General features: G+C 45.1%; 2 protein-coding genes across 3 annotated transcripts; one reads left to right on the forward strand and one right to left on the reverse strand.

Moving 5' to 3' along the window:
• On the reverse strand, window positions 270–11,674 carry MRPS11 (mitochondrial ribosomal protein S11). 2 transcript variants are annotated; one of them, XM_005660028.2, is made up of 6 exons: window positions 11,297–11,674; window positions 11,047–11,169; window positions 6,072–6,170; window positions 2,930–3,059; window positions 1,367–1,473; window positions 270–652 (listed from the first exon to the last, which is right to left on the reverse strand). In XM_005660028.2, exons 1-5 carry the CDS (start codon window positions 11,359–11,361, stop codon window positions 1,411–1,413), a joined length of 480 nt encoding a protein of 159 aa, XP_005660085.1. In that variant the 5' UTR covers window positions 11,362–11,674; the 3' UTR covers window positions 270–652; window positions 1,367–1,410. The 2 variants fall into 2 exon arrangements, with proteins under 2 accessions (XP_005660085.1, NP_001231457.1); NM_001244528.1 differs by having other exon boundaries at window positions 278–652; window positions 1,367–1,432; window positions 11,297–11,633.
• MRPL46 (mitochondrial ribosomal protein L46) lies at window positions 11,713–21,043 on the forward strand. Its single transcript, XM_003121860.4, has 4 exons — window positions 11,713–11,973; window positions 13,535–13,721; window positions 14,472–14,645; window positions 20,656–21,043. Exons 1-4 carry the CDS (start codon window positions 11,746–11,748, stop codon window positions 20,904–20,906), a joined length of 840 nt encoding a protein of 279 aa, XP_003121908.1. The 5' UTR covers window positions 11,713–11,745; the 3' UTR covers window positions 20,907–21,043.

Here is a 21,478-nt window from a genome sequence, read left to right on the forward strand (position 1 = left end):
ACGCCTGCTAATGGGGGTGAAACCTCCTGAGGCAGCAGGCAGAGCTCTCAATTACAGCTAAGTAAGGAATGCTGCTGATGAGCTCTGGAAACTTTGGTTAAGGGGCTAAAAAGGAAATATCTGAAACCACAGAGGAAGGTACCTGGGAAGCAGCAGCTCACATCTATACCTTAATCCTGCCATTTAGGATCTCGTCACAAGTCACAGTCTCGTTTTTAGGAGGAAGTGGGGCTTACTAGTTGCAACTCTGGAAGGTAAAAACCCACAAATTACTACAGACGGTAGAGATTTTTATTTTCTCTAAGCAGAGGGAGCAGTTATGGCCCTTGCAGCCCCTTCATGTCCAAGAAGGGTGTGGCCTCACTTCTGGGCACGTGGCTCTCCAGTGGAAGGAGCAAGCAAAGGCCACCTGGAAGGAGGTAGAGCTCCCCCTACTGCCTGAAGGGTCTCTGACAAGCCCTCCCTGGAGAGCTCTGACAGCATGCTTTCTACGAAGTCCAGCTGGAGGGGGACTGGAGGTCAGGTTCAGTGCAGGCTTCCTGAATCATAGCCTCCGAGCCTTCCTGGGGCGGCATCCGTTGTGTGGGATGGGGGTGTTGTCTGTGATTGAGATCACTTCCAGGCCCCCCATGGTCAGGCCCTTGATGGCAGACTGGAAGAAGCAGAAGGAACAGCAGGATGGTACTCCCAGGAACCAATGCCCTGGGAGTCCGGACAGGGCTGGGACAGGGAGGGGGTGGGTGGGGAGGAGAGTGGGAGGCATACTGGCTCTGATGGCCACAATCAACTCACAGAGCTCTCCTAGCCAACCCCTCACCATGCCCCCAATCTGCCCACGTCTCAGTCACATCTGCCACATCCCCCTGAGCTTTACAGTCTAAGAACAAAGACTACCTGAAAATCTCAACACACCTAAGCATTACACCTTTGCAGTTCCTCTGCCTGGAATATACCCCCCAACCTCGTATACACACCTGGCTGGTCCCTTGTCATTCTTGAAAAAGTAATAGCAATGTCACCTCTTTGGAGACACTTTCTTGATCATACCCAATGGGCTCCCAGCACCCTGGGCACAAGTGTTAGCCCTGCATTCACCAGTCTGTACTGAGGTACCCATCTGTGACAGTCCTCACGGACCAGCTTTCTATTCCCAGTGCCTGGAGCACTGCAGGTACTTAGTGAGTGTCTGACTAATGGAAACGTAAGTGATCAGGGCTTGCTTTGAGAAGCTTAGCAGATGAGAAAAAAAGGCAGGGAAATCCACACCAGGGTCCACTGTCCTTCTTCTGCTCTCACCCTCCATTTCCCTTAACTAACTCAGGAAGCAAGCACACATGCTGGGCTGTGAAGGAACGGGGTCACTTACCAAGCGCCCTGGCCCCAGGCCTTTCACCACAACTCGGACGTGGGTCACACCTTTCCCTGTAGCTTTCTGGAGAGGAGCAGCAAGTGGTCAGCGCTCCTGAGAGAGAACTGCAACATCCAAACCCTGGCTACTGCCATCTGGAGCCACAGAGGTATGAGCTCCAGGGAACAAGCACCCGCACATGTCAACAGGCAGAAGACGGGGGAGGAAGCAAGGATGGACGGCTGTGGTTCAGGACAGACCCCAGCAGAGCATAGCGCTAGTCAAGTCATACATTTACAGTCAGTTATGACTGCTTTCACCCAGCAAAGCTCTGCCACCTAGTGGAGGCCTCTAAATATCACTCAGATTTTCCTCAGGTGGGTAAATGCAGAATTTCAGACCATTAAGGTGCCCCAGACTTGAGGTTATTGCCTCAACACCTTCTTAAAAAGTGTTATTTTAAATTGTTGATTATAGCTAATGTTCTTTCTTATTAATAAAGGCAGTTTACTTTAGAAAGTCTGGAAAACACACAGAAGTCACTGTTAACAATGACATATTTCTTTTAAGTGCTATAGCCTGTCCATCAGTGGCTATGGAGCATGTTTTGATGATGTTTAATAGACAGCAATCAGGGAGTTCCCATTGTGGCTCAGTGGTTAATGAATCCAACTAGGAACCATAAGGTTGCGGGTTTGATCCCTGGCCTTGCTCAGTGGGTTAAGGATCTGGCATTGCTGTGAGCTGTGGTGTAGGTCACAGACGCGGCTCGGATCTCAGTTGCTGTGTCTCTGGCGTAGGCCGGTGGCTACAGCTCCGATTCGACCCCTAGCCTGGGAACCTCCATATGCCGTGGGAGTGGCCCAAGAAAATGGCAAAAAGACAAAAAAAAAAAAAAAAAAAAAAAAAAAAAAAAAAGACAGCAATCAGTATTTCTGGGGATTGCACTTTGTTAGAAGGTCTACCTCTGGGAGGCCTGTGCTATAGCATACAGGGCACAGGCTTTGGTTCCAGATCAGGGGTGGGGGGGCAGTTTAGGGAACTGGACTGGCTGCACAGATCTCAGCAAGTTGCACACTCTGAATCCCAACTGACTTTTAAGAATGAGGGTAATATCAAGGTCTCAAGATAATGAATATGAAATGTCTGGGTATAGAGTAGATATCCAATAAATATACCAACTGCAGCACTGCCAATTTGCTTCTAGATAGGTCTGCCACAGTTAAAGCTCAATTTGGTATTGCACGAGGGTCCTCACCATACCCCACACACTGACTACTACCACAAACCCCACCCCACTCCACCACACCCCCACCATCTTTAAGTCCAGGAGACTTTGGTGAGCCTTTAGCACCTGGCTCCTGCCTCTTTTAGAATGAAACACATGCTTCACTTCTACTGAAGCTGAGAAAGAGAAAAGAGAAGCCTTTTCATACAAATCTTTTCAAACCACCCCCAACATGAGGGTATCCTGTAAGAGTTGCTTCTGAATGGCTACCACAGGGACAGTTTTCTTCCTGGTGATCAGCCATGCAGAAGGCAGAGCCCAATTCAGAGAAGGCGGAAAGAACATGCACTTACCGCTGCAGCAGCTATGCCAGCCGTTTGTGCTGCAATGCCCGTGCCCTTCTTGGCATTCCGAAAGCCCTCTGTGCCACAGGAAGCGTGCGCAAGGGGCTGGTGAGCAGCAGAGACCACCTGGATCTGTGTGCTGGGGAAGGAGTGGAGGCATACAGAGGCTGTTGAGGGGATTAAGAGAGGGCTAACCTACACCCAAACAAGCCCAAGTGAGAAGAAAAAGACTTAAGTGCTTTCATTTTGAGCTTATCAGGTAAGTGTTTTTTGAACTCCAATAGAAGGTATCAGGCAAGGTCAGAATCAACCCCTAAACCTCATAAAAAACCAAGTCATATAACCTAAAGAGAGCTGTTCTGGATGGAGTGTGTGTGTGTATGTGTGTGTGTCCGTGTTTGCATGTCCCCCACCCCCCCATTCCTGTTGAAATTCTAACCCCTAATGTGATGGTATTTGGAGGTGGGGTTTTTGGGAGGTGACTGGGTTGTGAGGGAGGAGCCCTGGATGAATGAGATTAGTGCCTTATACAAGAGAGCTCCCTCTCCTCTTCCACTGCGTGAGGACACATGGGAGCCAGCCACCTGCAACCTGGGAGAGCTCTCACTAAAACCTGACCATGCTGCCATGCTGATCTTTGACTACCAGCCTCCAAGAGATGTGAAAAATAAATGCCTGCTATTGTATCTCTAATAGCAGCCCAAACTGACTAACACAAGCTCCACAATCTGAGGGTGCTATGGCACCCAGAGGAGGAGTAGCATATTTTCTTCCTAGTGTCTTCTCCACAGGCAGTGTTTAAATTAGATTCAATGTCTTTGCTGACATTTTTTCCCCCCTAAGAAATTAGATTTTCACATTAGGTAATTTTTAATGACTTCATTGGTAAAATTTCAAATATACACAAAAGTGGATGAAATAGTATATGAACTCCCATCAACCATCATCCAGCTTCAACAATCATTAACTCATACTCAATTTCCTTTCATCTGTAAACCCTGTTTCCACTCCCCTCTGCTAAGCAAACCTTAGACCCATCATTTCATCTGTAGATATTTGCAGTATATATATCTCTAAAAGATAAGGACTCCATTATCGTACCTAAAAAGTTAGCGATATTACCATACTGAATTATTACTATTTTTTTGTCTTTTGTCTTTTTAGGGCCACACCCACGGCATATGGAGGTTCCCAGGCTAGGGATCAAATCAGAGCTGTTGCTGCTGGCCTACCCCAGAGCCAAAGCAATGCCAGATCCGACCTGTGTCTGCAACCTACACCATAGTTCACGGCAATGCCAGATTCTTAACCCACTTAGTGAGGCTGGGGATCGAACCTGCAATCTCATGGTTCCTAATCGGATTCATTTCTGCTGCGCCAAGACAGCAACTCCATACTGAATTATTTTTCATACTGAATAATTTTAACACTTAAGACACTATTCCATGATTAAACATTTTTTTTAAATAAGTGAAACTTTTTTTCCTAATCATTCTTAACTTTATCAAGTTAAATCAAAATTAAGAGTAACTTCGGAGTTCCCGTCATGGCTCAGTGGTTAACGAATCCGACTAGGAATCATGAGGTTGCAGGTTTGGTCCCTGGCCTTGCTCAGTGGGTTAAAGATCTGGCGTTGCCGTGAGCTGTGGTGTAGGTTGCAGACGCGGCTCGGATCCCGAGTTGCTGTGGCTCTGGCATAGGCCAGCAGCTACAGCTTTGATTCCACCCCTAGGCTGGGAATCTCCATATGCCATGGGAGTGGCCCAAGAAATGGCAAAAAGACAAAAAAAAAAAAAAAAAAAAAAAAGAAGAGTAACTTCAAAAAATCCTTAGACATGCTTTCCATGTCTCCCTTGATCACTGCCTTGTCTTCCAGTCTGAAGAGCTCCCTGAGAAGACCCAGCAGAGGGCGGTAGACAGCATTATGGTAGGACCTGCTGGAGCTGATGCTGGCTGGGGACCATTTGCTGTCAGCCTGGCCATGGCTGCCATTCCCCTATCAGAGCTGTTTGTCCCTGAGGCAACCTCAACAGAGATCTACAGAGTAGGCCACAGACACTTGAAAGTGAATGAACAAAGAGAGCTCATTTACGTCCTTATCAGCCTGAGAAGGGAGCTTATCAGTTGAAAGCCAAAATGCATCTTGCGGCATCTTGCCTGTGCTCTACCCTCTATCCCTGACTACACACAATCACAATCTCTTGTATTGTTCTCTAAGTTGCTTCACAGACAACTGTTGACCAAGTACTGATCCCATCTACAAGTGGGGGCTGGCGGGTAAAGATGTCACTAACATCAGCAAGGCTTCCATTGCCAGCACAGCTGGGAACCCCTCTGGCATCTGGCTGAGAGCCACATAGAACACTAGTCTCCACACTCATTCAGCCCTACATAGGCACAGGTCCGTGCAGAGTGGTCTAAGGCAAGCACTTTTGAGTGATCCCGGTTCAGTCAATAAATCATATTTTCTTAAATAATCTCTTACTTACTAGTCACCCATCCCTAGTACTATCACTTACTAGTCACCCATCCCCAGTACTATCACTTGACAATACTTTAATACTTGACAACAATTTAGGGATCTTCTGGCCTAAAACACACTCTTTTCAACTCTTTTTTTTTTTGCTATTTCTTGGGCCGCTCCCGCGGCATATGGAGGTTCCCAGGCTAGGGGTCCAATTGGAGCTGTAGCCACTGGCCTACGCCAGAGCCACAGCAACTCGGGATCCGAGCCGCGTCTGCAACCTACACCACAGCTCACGGCAACGCCGGATCGTTTAACCCACTGAGCAAGGCCAGGGACCGAACCTGCAACCTCATGGTTCCTAGTCGGATTCGTTAACCACTGTGCCACGATGGGAACTCCTCTTTTCAACTCTTGACCAGAGTCAGAAAATACAATTCCCAATGATGGCAAAGAAATCATATGATATACCCAACCTAGTTGTTACTTTCATGAGATCTGAATAAACTTTACAAAAAACAGTGGTGGTTTCCCAAACTGGGAGGGAGCCCGGGATCCCTGCACAGTAGCCGTAAGCAGAACTCAGCACCCCGACTTCCACCCCATGCCGGATGCTCAGGGCCAATCCTGATTTGCCAGCCCTACCAAAGGGGAAAGAAGCCACCCTAGGCCTGCCTCAGCGCTTACTTGTTGTAGGATGCTTTAATGTGTGCGATGGGGATCTCCTCAAATTTCTTTCCTGCCCACCTCAGAGAGTTCTCTTGTCCTGGAATTGGAGGGTAAATGCTGCAATTAGAAGAAACATTTTAGATAAAACTGTCCAGATTAAAAAAAAAAAAATCACATGGTTTAAAAAAAAATCACAAACTCATACTAAAACCCAGCAGCCCTCCACCCCACCCTACTCCTGAGCTGCCCCCAGTCCTTCTGGGCTGCAGCCACCTCTGGGAACACTGCTTCAGCACCTGTCCCTTGAACTGTTGACTCCAGACACAGCAGTGACTCTGCCAGGAGGAAAGAGAATTTAGTCATCCAGACACCCCAGCTTCCCTTATCCCTACTAGTAAAACTGGATCAGTCCTCTATAAGCTATTCTTTCTGCAATTAAAAAAAAAAAAGTTAAACCTCTATTCCTTGTTTTTAAAACCACAAATATTTTGACCCTCTATTTTTAAAAAAAGACAAAATAATCTTAATAATACTTATATCATTATTATTAAAAAAAATATATAGTATCGCCTGGAATAGAGGTCAGCAAACTTTCTGCACTATGACTCCCTTGCATACACAGCCTCAATTCCCTGCCCCATCTTACCTCATTGTACACTAGGAAAACCCCCTGCCCTGCTTAAATCCATCTTCCAGCCAGCTGTCAGAAAAATACACAGTAGTGCTGTTTTCTCTCCGTATCACACTTTCTTAACCTCAGCACTACTGACATTTTGGGCAGAATTCTTTGTTGTGGGGGGCTAGCCTACACATTGTGGGGTATTTAGCAGCATCCCTGGCCTCTACCCAACGAGATATTATTCCCCCAGTTGTGATAACCAAAAATGTCTTTAGACACTGCTAAATGTCCCTCTGGAGGCACAGCTGCCCCAGATTGCAAACCACTGTTTTATTTTAATGATTTCTAACATCAGGTGGGCCCTCAGCACTGCCTGGCAATCACACAGCACATCCTCAGTTCAATTCTCCTAGCCTTGTCTTGGATGACTATTTTATTCCTTCTTTTGTTCCTTTAGTCCTTCAGCTCCTTCCCGCTTCCTCACTGCCAGCTGATGACCTTCACAGAGAAATAGAAGCAATCAGAATTTCTTTCAGCTTCCACCACCAAACATCTGTGCCCACAATCTCTGCCATCTCTCTTGTTGTGATGCTCCACTTGTGTGTTAGCCTCTCAAGGACAGCACACTGGCATCCCCATTCTTTCCCCGCTCTCCTGTGTCATCCCTATCAATAGCACATCCTGTCATTTTCCCAACCTAAAAACAAACAAAAACCTCTTGATCCCAAAGCCTCCTTGAGCTCTTGCCCAGTTCTCTATTCCCCCACAAAGCACTGACCATACCTGCTCTTTCTTCCTGTCTTGTATTCTCCTTGAACCCACTCTACTCAGACCTTAGCCCCCAGTACTTCATCAGAAATGCTCTAGTCAAGTTTCACTAAACCAACTCACAATGTTAACTCCAGGAGCAATTCTATAATCAGTCTATGGACCAATCTTATCAGTGGCATTGTAGAGCTGATCTCTGTGCCCTTGAATCACATTAAAAAAAAAAAAGTCTCCAGATTTTACTACCTCTCTGCAGTTTCCTTCCTTCTCTTTTGCTGATTCTTTCTCATCTTCCAAATCTCTAAATGCCAGAGGTTCCAGGGTTCAGTCCTAGGAACTCTTCTTATCTTTATCTACACTTGCTTTCTTAATGATCTTCTATCTTATCGTTTTGTTTTATTTCTTGTTTTTGGCTTTTTGTCTTTGTAGGGCCGCACCCACGGCATATGGAGGTTCCCAAGGTAGGGGTCTAATCGGAGCTGTAGCTGAGTGTCTGTGCCATAGCCACAGCAGATCCTAGCTGCGTCTGCGACCTACACCACAGCTCACAGCAATGCCGGATCCTCAACCCACTGAGCAAGGCCAGGGATCGAACCCTCAACCTCATGATTCCTAGTTGAATTCGTTTCCACTGTGTCACAATGGGAACTCCCTGTAATATATGGTTTTAAATATCATCTATGTGATTAGTCCTCCAGTGTATACTTCTAGCCCAGATCTGTCCTCTGAGCTTCATTTCTAACCAAATTCTGTATCTCCACTTGGATGTTAATTAAGCACCTCAAACTAGACCTCAAATCCAAGTTCCTGCAGTCTTCCCCAACCTAATGATAATTCTCTCTTTCCAGTTGTTTAGGCCAAAAATTTTTTATTATTATTAATATTTTTTTTTGTTTTTTTAGGGCTTGAACTCAGGGCATATGGAAGTTCCCAGGCTAGGGGTTGAATCGGAGCTCGAGCTGCCGGCCTATGCCAGAGCCACAGCCACAGCAATGCCGGATCTGAGCCGGGTCTTTGACCTGTGCCATAGCTCGCAGCAATGCTGGATCCTTAACCCACTGAGCGAGGCCAGGGATCGAACCTGCATCCTTGTGGATACTACCTGAGTTCATTAACCACTGAGCCACAACGGGAACTCCAAGGCCAAAAATTTTAGTGTTCTTTTGGTCCTCTTCTTTTTTTTTTTTTTTTTTTTTTTTCCGTCTTTTTAAGGCCACGCCTGTGGCATATGGAGGTTCCCAGGCTAGGGATCTAATCAGAGCTGTAGCTACCCACCTAGGCCAGAGCCACAGCAATGCTGGATCTGAGCCACGTCTGTGACCTACCCTACAGCTCATGTAAACAACAAATCCTTAACCCACTGAGCAAGGCCAGGGATCGAACCCGCAACCTCATGGTTCCTAGTTGGATTCGTTAACCACTCAGCCACGACAGGAACTCCTTGGTCCTCTTCTTTTCTCACATCTTACATTAACAAACGCTGTTGGTTCCACTTTCTAACTGTATCAATCTGACCATTTATACTGCCTCCACAGTTGTCACTCTGGTCCAAGCCACCATCATTTCTCACCTAGATTATTATTTCAATAGTCTTCAACTGCTTAGGAGGCTTCTCCCAGCTTCTGCCCTTGTGTCCCTACAGTTCATTATCAACATGACAGCCAAAGAGACCGGTTAAAATGTAAGCATGATCATGTCAACCCTCTAATAAGAATTCTCTATTGGCCCCCCCATTTCACTCAGAGTTAAATCCTCATGATGGCCCACAAGGCCAATAGGATGCAGCCTTGAGTGCCTATTGCAACCCTCACCCTCTTGCCCCACTTTCTATTCTTACTCTTTACCCTACCCTGGCCTTGCTACTGCTCTCAAACACTAGACACACTCCTACAATCTGCCATACTTGTTTTACTTGTTTTCTATTTACTGCCCCCATCCACTTGAAGTTCTCTGGTGTCACAAGACATGTTTCCTTGAAAACTCCATCTTGTCCTTCTTTACTTTATCCCATCTTCTTGTCTTACTTTATCCCATCTTCCTGCTTTGAAAAACAGTCACAGTACTGGTAAATGACTTAAGCTTAAGAACAAAGACCTGGAGTTCCCGCTGTGGCGCGCAGCGGTTAACGAATCCTAACGAATCCGACTAGGAACCATGATGTTGCGGGTTCAATCCCTGCCCTTGCTCAGTGGGTTAAGGATCCGGCGTTGCCGTGAGCTGTGGTGTAGGTTGCAGACACAGCTCGGATCCCGTGTTGCTGTGGCTCTGGCGTAGGCCGGTGGTTACGGCTCCAATTGGACCCCTAGCCTGGGAACCTCCATATGCCGTGGGAGCGGCCCAAAGAAATAGCAAAAAGACAGGAAAAAAACAAAAAAAAACAAAAAAAAACAAAGACCTAAACGCATAAGTGACTTATGTGCCTAGAGGTCAGAGTAAGAGCTTAACCTTTTACCACCTAAGCGGCTTTTTAAATAGTAAAAGAACTTATATAATAGTAAACAAACCCTGTATCATCCACCCATAGCCACTCCTCACTTGATCTCCTCTAAAGAGCACAATAAAAGCAGTGTGGTTTCTTGAGGCAGGGCTCTGGGTCCCTGAGACCTTGAGTCCCCGGTTCCCACCTTTATTTAAGATAAATGTCTCTGTGTCTTGTTTTATGTTAACTATTTTTCCTTAAGTTTCACAGCACCCGTTCTTCAGCCCCATCCTGCTGAGCTGGCCCCAGCACTCTGGAGGCAGAGATTTTTGTGTTTGGTCACCGATGTGTCCCCAACTCCTTGAACAGTGCCTGACACTGCTGAGTGACTACAACAGAATCTTGGCTTAGGCAGCTCTCCACTACTTACAGTGGGGAGTCGGCTACAGGTAAGACCCCGAACATTCTGATTCCTTCTCACCCTGCTGGCCTCATCTGCCATCACATACGTGAATACACTACATTCTTTCATGCTGCATGTCTTACACAGGCTGTTAGCTTTGCCTAAAATGACCTTTTATCTCTTCCAGTTGAACTCCCATTCAATTCAGTTCTTAGCTTCACAGTATCTTCCTAGCACTCTTGCCTGATTCCCTTAGGAGTCAGAACTCGTTCTTTCATACTTCAAAGCAACCACTTCTTACCTCCAGTATACCACTGATCAGATCCTGGTGAAAACGTTTGCAAGTCTTATCTTCCCTGGTAAACTGTGATCTACTTGTGGGGAGAAATGATTGTCTGCATTTGTATCCCCAGCACCCAGCACAGTGCCCGGCACCAAGCAGGTTCTTAGTAAATGTTTGCTAAGTGCATGTGAAGTACAACTAGCACACAGAGGCAGTGGCACTGGTGGAAAGCAGGATGCCAGTTGCTGGGGCTGAGCACAAAAAGCACCCTGGATCTTACATCAACTCTAAAAAGCGCACAATAACCTATAACCTAGTGCAGCCACTTCTCACAACCTCCCTAGGCATTATTTCCACCTTTAGACGAAAAAGGTGAGGTTCGGAGATAAATCTGCAAAAGGTCCCACAGCTGGCAAGCGTCAAAGAATTGGGAAGTCGCCGGTTCTCTGACTCTGGAGGGTAGTGTCAGTCTCCCGAGGGCTGGACACAAGTGGCCCTCACCTGAAGCTGCTGTGGCTCGGAGTCCGAGCCTCCTCCTTGTCCTCAATGTCCAGCTTGGCCGCCGCGTCTTGCAAATGAGGGGCGCTCCTGTGGATGGTGGAGGCCGGCAGTCCAGCCACGATCCTGAGGAGAAGTAAAGCTCGGTGAGATACAGGCCGAACTGCCACTGGAGACCAGGTGGCCCTGGGGACACCGGCAGCAGCACACTCCTGAGGGTGACCGTGGGCTGGGAGAAAGTAATCGTCCTTACCTGGTCTTCGGTGGCCATGCCCATGACTGCAAGAGCCGAGAACCCGCGTTTCTTACAACCTGCATGACTTGAGTTGATCCCCGTCAGCTTCCGTCCACGGCGACCAGCACCACGGTGGCGCCGGAGCGGCGGCAGCACCACGGACGCTTGTGGGGGAAGGTGCAGAGGAAAAGTTACCTGACCTCTCCTCTTGAGGAATATTAAAGATTTCTATTCTCATTTAAATGCTCTATAGTAACTATCGTTGCAAGAGCCAACTGGGAAGCACTCCTCCTTTTCCTAATTTTCTAACAAGAGTTCTTTGCCCACCCCTTCATATTGGAATGGTTCGTTCTAGTAGGTTCGGGACCGACCTCTGCCCGTCCTGTCGCTCCCGCGATGCCTTGTGGGAATATGGGATTGGCCCAGGACCCGCTGTCAGGCGCAGTGCGTTGTGGGAAGGTTGAAAGATGGCGGCGCCCGTGAGACGGACTATGTTAAGAGTGGTGAGGGGCTGGCGACGGTTTGAGGGTCCTTGGGCCCATAGTCTGGGTTCTCGCAACCTGGCCCTTGCGGTCGCACCTTCGAGCAGTAGCTCTCCATGGCGCCTGTTGGGCGCGTTGTGCCTGCAGAGGCCACCGCTGGTCACAAAGCCGCTGACCCCATTGCAGGAAGAGATGGCGGATCTGCTACAGCAGGTGGGATTGAAATGTGGGTCCTGGCTTCAGGGTGAAGTTGGGGAAGCAATAGAGGCACGCTAGCCAGGTTCCAGTTATGATTATGGTACCAAGTTAGTTTGTGTGACTTTGGGCAAGTCACTTTTTTGAAGTTCAGTATACTTACCTGCAAGTAGTACCTACCTTACTAACTTGGTGTAGTACGTAGTAGGTTTCTCTAAAAGGTAGTTCGTTTTCATTGATCTTCTCTATAGTCATCTTAGGCAACTCTTTGGAAATGTTCTCTTTCAACACACAGGGATGCCATGGTGAATAAGATGGGTTCGGTCTCCATCATAGGTAGTTGACAGTTTGGAGAAGAAAAACTCTTTGTGATGTGACGAGTGTTAGGAAAAGGCAAAAGGCTCATATATAACATAGCTTTGATAAAGTCTACTTGTGTGAGGGGCAAGTGAAGAAACATGGGCAAAAACGGAGAAGTGGCTATGAGGGTCTTAAATCCCTATAAATAATTATTAAAGGAAACTATGTTTACCCATAACCTGAGATGTTTTTGTTTTGGCTATCAAGAGGTATAAACTACACTTCTGTGCTTTTTACTTGGTCTGTTTATTTATTCTGCAGATATTTTGTTAATCACTTCACAGATAATCATTTAGCACCTGCTTTTTACAGATTTTGTGTTAAGTGCTAGGGATGCAGTGGTGAATAAGACAGACATGGCTCTGGTTTTCAGAGTGCTTCAGTCTGGGGGGGGATAATCAATAATAAAATAATCACATGACTATGGAACTGCAGGATCTGTTAAGTGTTGTAAAGGAAAACACAGGGTATTGTAAGACTGTTAAACAGGGACCTTTAATTTGATTTTAATGGGAGGTGTCATCTTTCTTAAGAAAGTGATATTTAAATTGAGATCTGATGGGTGAGTAGGAATCTCCCAGGAAAGCATGAGGGAAAATATTCTAGGGAGCAAGAATCGCATCAGCAAATTCCCTATGGCAGAAATGTCCTTGGTGAGTGAGATTCTTACCAAAAAATGGCATGACTGGAGGGTGTTAAGTGGGCAGGCAATGCTTTTATTAGGCAAATTTTCTTTATGGCAGTCTTGACCTCCAATCACATTCTAACATTTTGGCAAATATAACTCAACCCCAAAGTGCTGGCGACCTTTTTTCTTTTTCTCTTTTCTCTGTAGTGTTGTTTTTTGTTTGTTTTTATTTTTTGCTTTTTAGGGCCGCACCTGTGACACATGGAGGTTCCCAGGCTAGGGGTTGAATTGGAGCTGTAGCTGCCTGCCTACACCACAGCCACAGCAACGCAGTATCCGAGCCACGTCTGCAACCTACACCACAGCTCACAGCAACGCCAGATACTTAACCCACTGAGCGAGGCCAGGGATTGAACCTGCAACCTCATGGTTACTAGTCTGATTCATTTCCTCTGAGCCACAACAGGAACTCCTCTCTGTAGTGTTTTGATTGCACGTCTGCTTATGTTGGGTGGTAAACTTCTAAGTCTGTCAAGTGTGCTGTAGCTCTGTTTTATTCTGCCTGTTTTTTTGTTCTTTTAATTTTCCCAGATTGAGATAGAGAGAAGCCTGTATTCAGACCATGAGCTTCGTGCTTTGGATGAAGCCCAACAACTGGCAAAGAAGAAAAGTGACCTTTATGAAGAGGAAGATGAGCAGAATATATTGCTGGCACAGGATTTGGAAGACATGTGGGAGCAGAAATTCCTACACTTCAAACTTGGAGCTCGACTAACAGGTTTGTGTTCTTTTCAGGCCGTTTAGTGGCACAGAAGAGGAGGGTATTGTTCCCAAACAAAGGATAGTTGCTTAAATCCTGCTTTGTGTTTTAAGTAACAATTTCAAATGACAAATCTTCTTTCAGTTGGGGGAAAAAGAAATTATTTTCTCTGTTCTTCACATCTACCCTGATAAAATTTTTAAAAGGTCTGTGGTATTTTTGAGTGGGAGGTAAAGGTATTGGGGTAGCCTTTTCTGTCTCCTTTAAGCCTCAGGAATGTTATCTAACTAGTTTGGGGCTGAGAGTGGGGGAAATTAAGCCTTTCCGCTAGTTTCCTGTATTTTATCTGAAATCTCTCCCAAAGCAGAAAGTTGGTTGAATTCTCTTATCCTTGTTTAACCATGAAGACTGAAGAGTAGAGAAAGTAGAGGCTGATTAAATCAGTAATAGCTGCAAAACCAATGAAAGAGTAGTGTTTGGGTATTGCTTATTTTCCACAGGCTCAAAATATTTTACGTTTTGCTTTTCAAAGGAGGAGTTCAGCATTTGGTTTCTTCTTGTTACATTTTAGTTTCTTCAAGATTATGAAACTCTATCCTGAGAGAGGTCAGATTTAGATGGCTAAGGGTTCTAATTTGATTGTGAGCTCATTGAAGGCAAAGACTGTGGTTCTACCTTGAAGGAGGATTGTAAAACTCTAATCTTCTTGGTCCTGGCAGAACACGATCCTCTTGTCTTCTGTGACCTCTCCTTTCTTTTTCCTCACAGAAGCGGATAAAAAGGATGACCGAACCTCACTACACCGGAAGCTTGATAGGAACCTTATTCTGTTGGTCAGAGAGAAGCTTGGAGACCAGGATATTTGGATGCTGCCCCAGTCAGATTGGCAGCCAGGGGAGACCCTCCGCCAAACAGCTGAGCGAACCCTGGCCACACTTTCAGGTGAGTTCCCTGCCTCCTAAACCCCATAAGACACACTTCAGACTCTGCCCAAGGATTTCCTGGCTGACTGTGGGCATGGTTTTAAGGGTTGGAGGTAGAAGGTTAATGGAAACTTTGATATTTATAAAAATTTCAGCTAGAAAAGAATCTTAGATTAAGTGAGAGTCTTTGTGCTAATGAGATTTTTAAATTTTTATTTTATTTCTTTTTAATTATTTTCTTATTTTTTATGATAGCACATTGGTTCTTTTGATGGCACAAGAGAAAAAATTCCTACACTTGTAAAAGTTATTTGCTCTATTAGACTCCATATTTTTTTTTCCATTCTTGTGTAGGTTGAGTTTTTTTTTTTTTTTTTTTTTTTTTTCCCTAAAACCTACTTTTTCATTCTCTGAATAATAAAATCCACTGTGGGTGCATTTTATTCTGAGGGGGAGGTAGGAGGTCGGTCAGTATGTTTTGACCAGGCTGTCTTAGTCACTGGCTCCTTCACAGAGCCTCTTCTATTAATTCTGAGCCTGGGGAGGTTGGTAAAGTTGTGGCATTGGTGGAGTGGATCGCCCTGGCTGGCCATCACTTCCTCTGTGGAACTCAAGGGTGTGGTCGTAGATGTCATCTTCCTCCCCCACCTTTGAATGGGCTAATGTTGCTTAGTAGCACTTCCTGGTAGGTCCTTGAATTAATAATTGCCATCATGCCTGAAGGATACAGAATTTCAGCTTCTGTTCAGGAGAACTTGTCTTCCTAATAAAGTGTAAAACACTCAGCTCCCAGTTTCCACAGCTTTGTATTCTCCATAGGAATAGGTGATTCTGGTACTCTTTCTGGTTTAATTGGCCCAGATCTTCTTCTGGGCCCAGTTGTCTCTTCACCCCGCCCCCACCTCCCCTTGTGTCCAGGGCATGTGGAAGTTCCTGGGCCAGGAGTAGAACACAGCAGTGACCCCAGCCATAGTAGTAACAGTGCTGGATCCTTAACCGCTAGGCCACCAGGGAACTCCTGGACCCAGTATTGTAAACCGGGTTTTTTGTTTGTTTGTTTGTTTGTTTTGGTGTTTTTGCCTTTTTTTCTAGGGCTGTTCCCAGGGCACATGGAGGTTCCCAGGCTAGGGGGCTAATTGGAGCTGTAGCTGCTGGCCTACGCCAGAGCCACAGCAATGCCAGATCTGAGCCCACGCCTGCGACCTACACCACAGCTCATGGAAATGCCGGATCCTTAACCCACTGAGCAAGGACAGGGATCGAATCTGCAACCTCATGGTTCCTAGTCAGATTCACTAACCACTGAGCCACGACGGGAACTCCTGTAAACTGTTTTATCATCATGGGTATAGCTATGAGGGGGTACTGCTGGCGATTTAGGTCCTACTTACCTTCCCTTCAGTGGCATTGCTGTCTTTCCATTCAGAACACCAAGGGAGTTATCCATGCCCACAGGATTGGGACTTATATTAAAATGTGGTTCAATTTTTACATTATTGAAAGCTTCATTATTTATTGTTGTTTCCTGTCATAAAAGTGATTACGATTTGCTGTTTGGTTTTCTCTTTTCCTACATTATTTTTTTCTTTTTACAGCTGCACTTGTGGCATATTGAAGTTTCTGGGCCAGGGATCAAATTGGAGCTGCAGCTGCAGCCAACCCCAGAGCCACAGCAACACCAAATCTGAGCTGCATCTGTGACCTATGCCATGGCTTTCGGCAGCGCCAATCCTTATCCCACTGAGTGAGGCCAGGGGTAGAACACACATCCTCACAGAGACAATGTTGGTTCCTTAACCCACTGCACCACAGCAGGAACACTAACTACACCAGACTCTTGAATAAGCTTCCCTTGCTTTCGTGTTGTAGTCTTCAGTGCTGCCAGAATGAACCTTCCTAAACACAAGTCCCTGTCACTTCTCTGCCTTGAGTTCTTAAAAAGTTTCCCATAAAAGCAGACTCTCAAGCAGGGCCTACAAGGCTTTATTTCTCTGGTCCGAAGTACATCAGTCTTCTGTGTTTCTGCCTCATTCATGTACATTTTAAGTTCTAACTTTGCAATCCTTTTATAATCAATGAATAATGTGGGTTTTTTTTTTTTATGCATCTCTGTCTTGGGGCCTGCTGGTCCCTCATTGGAGTGCTTTTCTCCTCACTAGTCTGACAGCTCAGTTTTTAAAACTCAGCTCACACATTCTGCTTTCTATGGTGGAACATTCTGGATAGAGAGAGCTAGTCTCCCTCTAGGCTTCCATAGCGCTTGTGTGGGCCCTTACCCAGACATTCACTCTGTGCCTGCCATTGCTGGACACTCTCCAGGCAGTGGGATCCCTGTGATAAACTGAACACTGCACGTGTCCTGTGGGAGCCTGTGTAATAGTGGAGAAGACACTCTTCACTTACTCCATTGCTGTGGAGCTATTTATTAGCAAATAGTCTCTCCCGAGCCCGAATTCTGACTCCCTTGAAAATACAGGTAATATCTATTCCTTTCAGTCATCCCACTCTTGGCAAAGAACTTAGCACGTGGGAGGTACTTGTTGAATGTTTACTCAGTGCGAGCAGCCTGTTGATCCTTTCCGGCGTGGGGCCTTCGTGGCCTGCAGGAGAAGTAGTGAGATAGTGTGGCATGGGTGGTCTCCAGCTTGCTCTCAGTTTCCTCCGCGTCACGCAGGAGTTGGCAGCTGGCTTCTTGCCAGGATCGTGGTGCTCAGATGCTCAGCTTCCCTGCTGCGCACCACATGGGAAGGCGCCTCTCCCCTTGGCACCATGCTTTCCTCCTTTGAACATTCCCATTGTAAATAAGTGTGGAAGGGTGTGTTGATATTTTATAGGTGCATATAAAATGAAATATATTGGTTTATTTCAAATTCACTGAAATGGCAAATAATGTTAAAATAATTAAAATGGCTAAGAAAACCTCGAGCAGGTACATATGAAAGTATATGTATATGTGTGTATTATATATATATATAATACACACATATGTATATATAGACACATATATAAAAGTCAGTCTATTCCTTGCCTCCCCATTGGCCCACTTCCCAAGTATTTCTGCAAGAAGGAATTCCTAGAAGTGGAATCAATGGTCAGGATAGACACCTTTACGTTCTTGATAGGTACTGCCCAAGTGTTCTGCAGGATGTACTTAGCATTTGACATTTTCAGGGGTGTGTCTAGGGGTGCCTATTTGTCTAGACCTCACCAATATGTGAAATAGTCTCTTTGTAACATTTTTGCCTGTCCAGTCAGTAAAAAAATGCTCTTGTAAATTAGAGTTTCCTGATTGCTAGTGAGATTGATCATCTTTTTGTATGTTCCTCTGTTTCATATGATTATTTGTATTTCTTGTTCTGTGAACTGCCTGTTCAGATTCTTTGCTTATATTTGTAATGAACTGTTTTTTTTTAATTTAATTACATGTAGTCCATTTCCGCAGATTATGGAAAAGTAATATGTATTCATTAAGGGGAAAATTTAGAAGAGTACAAAGAAACATTCCAGTATAATTCTGCCACCCACAGATCCCCACATCACATGTGAATTCCTCATCTAATGCTGATAGTGTTGTTAGTGATTTTAATATTGAGAAAAGCAATTCATTGTATATGATGAAAAAATATCAAACAGTGTCTAGTAAATGTAGTACTGAAAGAAGTAATAAGTGGAATTCACCTGTGGCTCAGTGGGTAAAGGATCTAGTCACTAGATCCTTGTCACTAGTGGCTTGGGTCACTGTTCTGGCATGGGTTCAGTCCCTGGCCTGGTGGCCCGGTAACTTTCGTGTGTTGAGGGCGCAGCCAAAAAAAAAAGTAATTTTCCCATCTCGGAGGCAACCACCAAGAATAGTATTTTGTATATCATTTTAGAAATTGCAAGCACATTCGTATTTTATCTGTTTCTTTTTTCCAAATGGTGGGACCATATAAATACACGATTACATGACTTCTTTTTTCTTTTTCTTTTTTTTTTGTCTTTTTGCTATTTCTTGGGCCGCTCCCGCAGCATATGGAGGTTCCCAGGCTAGGGGTCGAATCGGAGCTGTAGCCACCAGCCTACGCCAGAGCTACAGCAACGCGGGATCCGAGCCGCGTCTGCAACCTACACCGCAGCTCACGGCAACGCCGGATCATTAACCCACTGAGCAAGGGCAGGGACCGAACCCGCAACCTCATGGTTCCTAGTCGGATTCATTAACCACTGCACCACGACGGGAGCTCCCCTTCTTTTTTCTTATACACAGGTTTTAAGCATACATCCACATCTGCGGATGAAGACATCATTTACTTTTAACACCAGTGTACTGTTCATATATGTATGTACTGCAGTTTGTTTAACCAGTCTATTGCTGTTACAGATAAAGCTTCAGTGAGCATCTGTGCATACTCCTCTGTGCTCACATGGGCAAATGAATATATCCAGGAGGAGGAAATTCTGGAAACAGAGTTGCTAGATCAAAGGGCATAGACAATTAAAATAGTATTTCTTGACAAATGTAGCACTTCTTCTAATTATATCCCCATAATATGTGTGAGAAAACCTAGGTTTCCCTTATCCTTGAGAAGTAGTGTACAGCTTAAAGTTCTCGAACTTCAGTAATAATGCTGTTATCATTTCAATTTGTATTTCTTGAATTATTATTAAGATTGAGTATCTTTTAATGAGCTTCTAGGTTCACATTTATTTTCATGTGAACTTCTTCATACGCTTGGTTCATTTTTCTTTCAGAGTTGTTAGTTCTTTCCTCATTGATTTCTAGGTACTACTTATACCTTAAGATATCGTTCCCTTTTGATTGTGATAAAGATATTTTTCCTAGTTTGTCATTTTGTCTGTGAATTTTTTTATGCTTCATTTTTCCTTGCAGAAAAATTTCAATTGTCATGTAGATGAATGTGTTTTTTTGGGTTTTTGAGTTTTGTGTCTAGGTTAAGACTTATCCTCTCAAAAATGATGCAGAAAATATCCCCCTTTTTTTTGTAGTACTCTCCTTTTTTCTTTCTTTCTTTCTTTTTTCCTCCTTTGTCTTTTTAGGGCCGCACCCACAGCATATGGAGGTTCCCAGACTAGGGGTCTATTTGGAGCTATAGCTGCCAGCCTACGCCACAAACACAGCAACGTCAGATCTGAGCCATGTCTGCCACCTACACCACAGCTCACGGCAACACTGGATCTCCAACCCACTGAGTGAGGGGAGGGATCGAACCCGCAATGTCATAGTTCCTAGTTGGATTTGTTTCCACTGCTGCACGATGGGAACTCCTCTCCTTTTTCTTTAATGAGAAAATTTAAAATACAGAAAAATTCAGAAAATATTAAATGTCCATGAAACCATTATCCAGAATGAACAAAGCTTTTATGAAAATGTTGTTTCTGTTAAATCTTTGGTCTGTATGGATATGGTGTCAATTTTGATGTGAGGAATGAGATTGGGATCCAGCTTTATTTTTTCCTTTTAGCTAGCCTCTCTTCCCGGTGCCATTTAGTAATTAATCCATCATTCTCCCATCCTTTGAAATGCTGGATTGGGGTTATTAACCCTTTGTAATAGATTACACATATTATCTGTCCACCTGTATTTGCCTTTTAACTTTGGTTTTCACCCTGCAGCAGTCAGATTGGGTCCTTTTTATGCTTTGCACGAGACACTCCCTTTCAAAGGCTGATGAACTTTGCTTTATAGATACCAAGTGTCTTGGTCCTTCATCAACAGCTGGTGACCAGGCCGAGTCTAGAAGCTCGGTGCTCTGACCCCCAGGTAGTGGTATTAAAGCTGCGTTGCTGACCTTGGTCTGAGAGCAATAGCTTGACACGAGGAATGGACCCAGTGAACTTGGAGCCCGGGTCCAGGAGCCTTTGGATTGAGAAGAGAAGGGGGTCTTCAGGAATGACCTAGTTCTCACTCCAGGGATTGCTTTTACCTCAGGCTGGAAACGGCTCTCTTAAAGACTCCTGATGGTTTCAGGCACCAGAGTAAACAGGTGGGTGTGTCCTCATCTTCTGGTTGTGTTTCCCCTCTCCCTCAGAAAACAACATGGAAGCCAAGTTCCTGGGAAATGCACCCTGTGGCCACTACAAGTTCAAGTTCCCCCAGGCAATGCGGACAGAAACCAGTCTCGGGGCCAAAGTATTCTTCTTCAAAGCTCTACTGTTAACTGGAGACTTTTCCCAGGCCGGGAAGAAGGGCCATCATGTGTGGGTCAGTAAGGAGGAGCTGGGTGACTATTTGAAACCAAAATACCTGGCCCAGGTTAGGAGGTTTCTTTTGGACCTCTGATAGATTGAGCTGCCTGTGGACAACGCTCGGGCAGGTCTGTGACTGGACTTCAAGGACGTCATGGGGTTATCTCATCTTTGTAGGGAATATCAAGCAGCAAACTATATTCTGAGAAATAAACACGTTTGTCATCGTGTGGTCTCGGCTGATGTTTCCTCTGAGGACTGCTGGCTTCTCCCTGGGAAGAGAGCCATCTCTTAGGGCGCCTTTTCCTTTTCTCCCATGCCGATAATTGAGTTGTATTGCATTGATTTGCAGTGAATCAACAGGCTTCCTGGGTCCAGGAAGAAAGAACAGAAAGAGATGAGTCAAGCTTCTAAAAGCCTTGAGCTCTGTAAAAGCTTCTAGGCCCATGAAGAAAAACACCTAGTGCTCTGTAGTTTTTTAGTCATTTTCTGTTTGTACTTCTCTCCCTTTCTACTTGATATGAAAGTATATCAATCTAGCCTAGGAAATGATTCCTTCCTTCTTCTCTTCCCATCGCCTTCCTTCTCGCTCCTCCCTCCCTTTTTCATTCATTCTTCTTCTTTTTTTTTTTTTTTTTTTTTTTTTTTTTTTTGCTTTTTAGGGCC

This window comes from Sus scrofa, chromosome 1, assembly GCF_000003025.6.
Source record: "Sus scrofa isolate TJ Tabasco breed Duroc chromosome 1, Sscrofa11.1, whole genome shotgun sequence".
NCBI classification, from domain to species: domain Eukaryota; kingdom Metazoa; phylum Chordata; class Mammalia; order Artiodactyla; family Suidae; genus Sus; species Sus scrofa.

What these genes read in the sequence shown, in the direction of transcription:
- MRPS11 (NM_001244528.1), bottom strand. Translation starts at nt 11,361, where the DNA reads ATGCAGGTTGTAAGAAACGCGGGTTCTCGGCTCTTGCAGTCATGGGCA. An exon ending in ATTAAAGCATCCTACAACAA is followed by an intron (nt 3,060 to 6,071) that starts GTAAGCGCTGAG and finishes CTCCTTCCCCAG; the next exon opens with CACACAGATCCAGGTGGTCT. An exon ending in GCCTGGGGCCAGGGCGCTTG is followed by an intron (nt 653 to 1,366) that starts GTAAGTGACCCC and finishes TGCTTCTTCCAG; the next exon opens with TCTGCCATCAAGGGCCTGAC.
- MRPL46 (XM_003121860.4), top strand. Translation starts at nt 11,746, where the DNA reads ATGGCGGCGCCCGTGAGACGGACTATGTTAAGAGTGGTGAGGGGCTGG. An exon ending in TGGCGGATCTGCTACAGCAG is followed by an intron (nt 11,974 to 13,534) that starts GTGGGATTGAAA and finishes TAATTTTCCCAG; the next exon opens with ATTGAGATAGAGAGAAGCCT. An exon ending in ACTTGGAGCTCGACTAACAG is followed by an intron (nt 13,722 to 14,471) that starts GTTTGTGTTCTT and finishes TTTTCCTCACAG; the next exon opens with AAGCGGATAAAAAGGATGAC.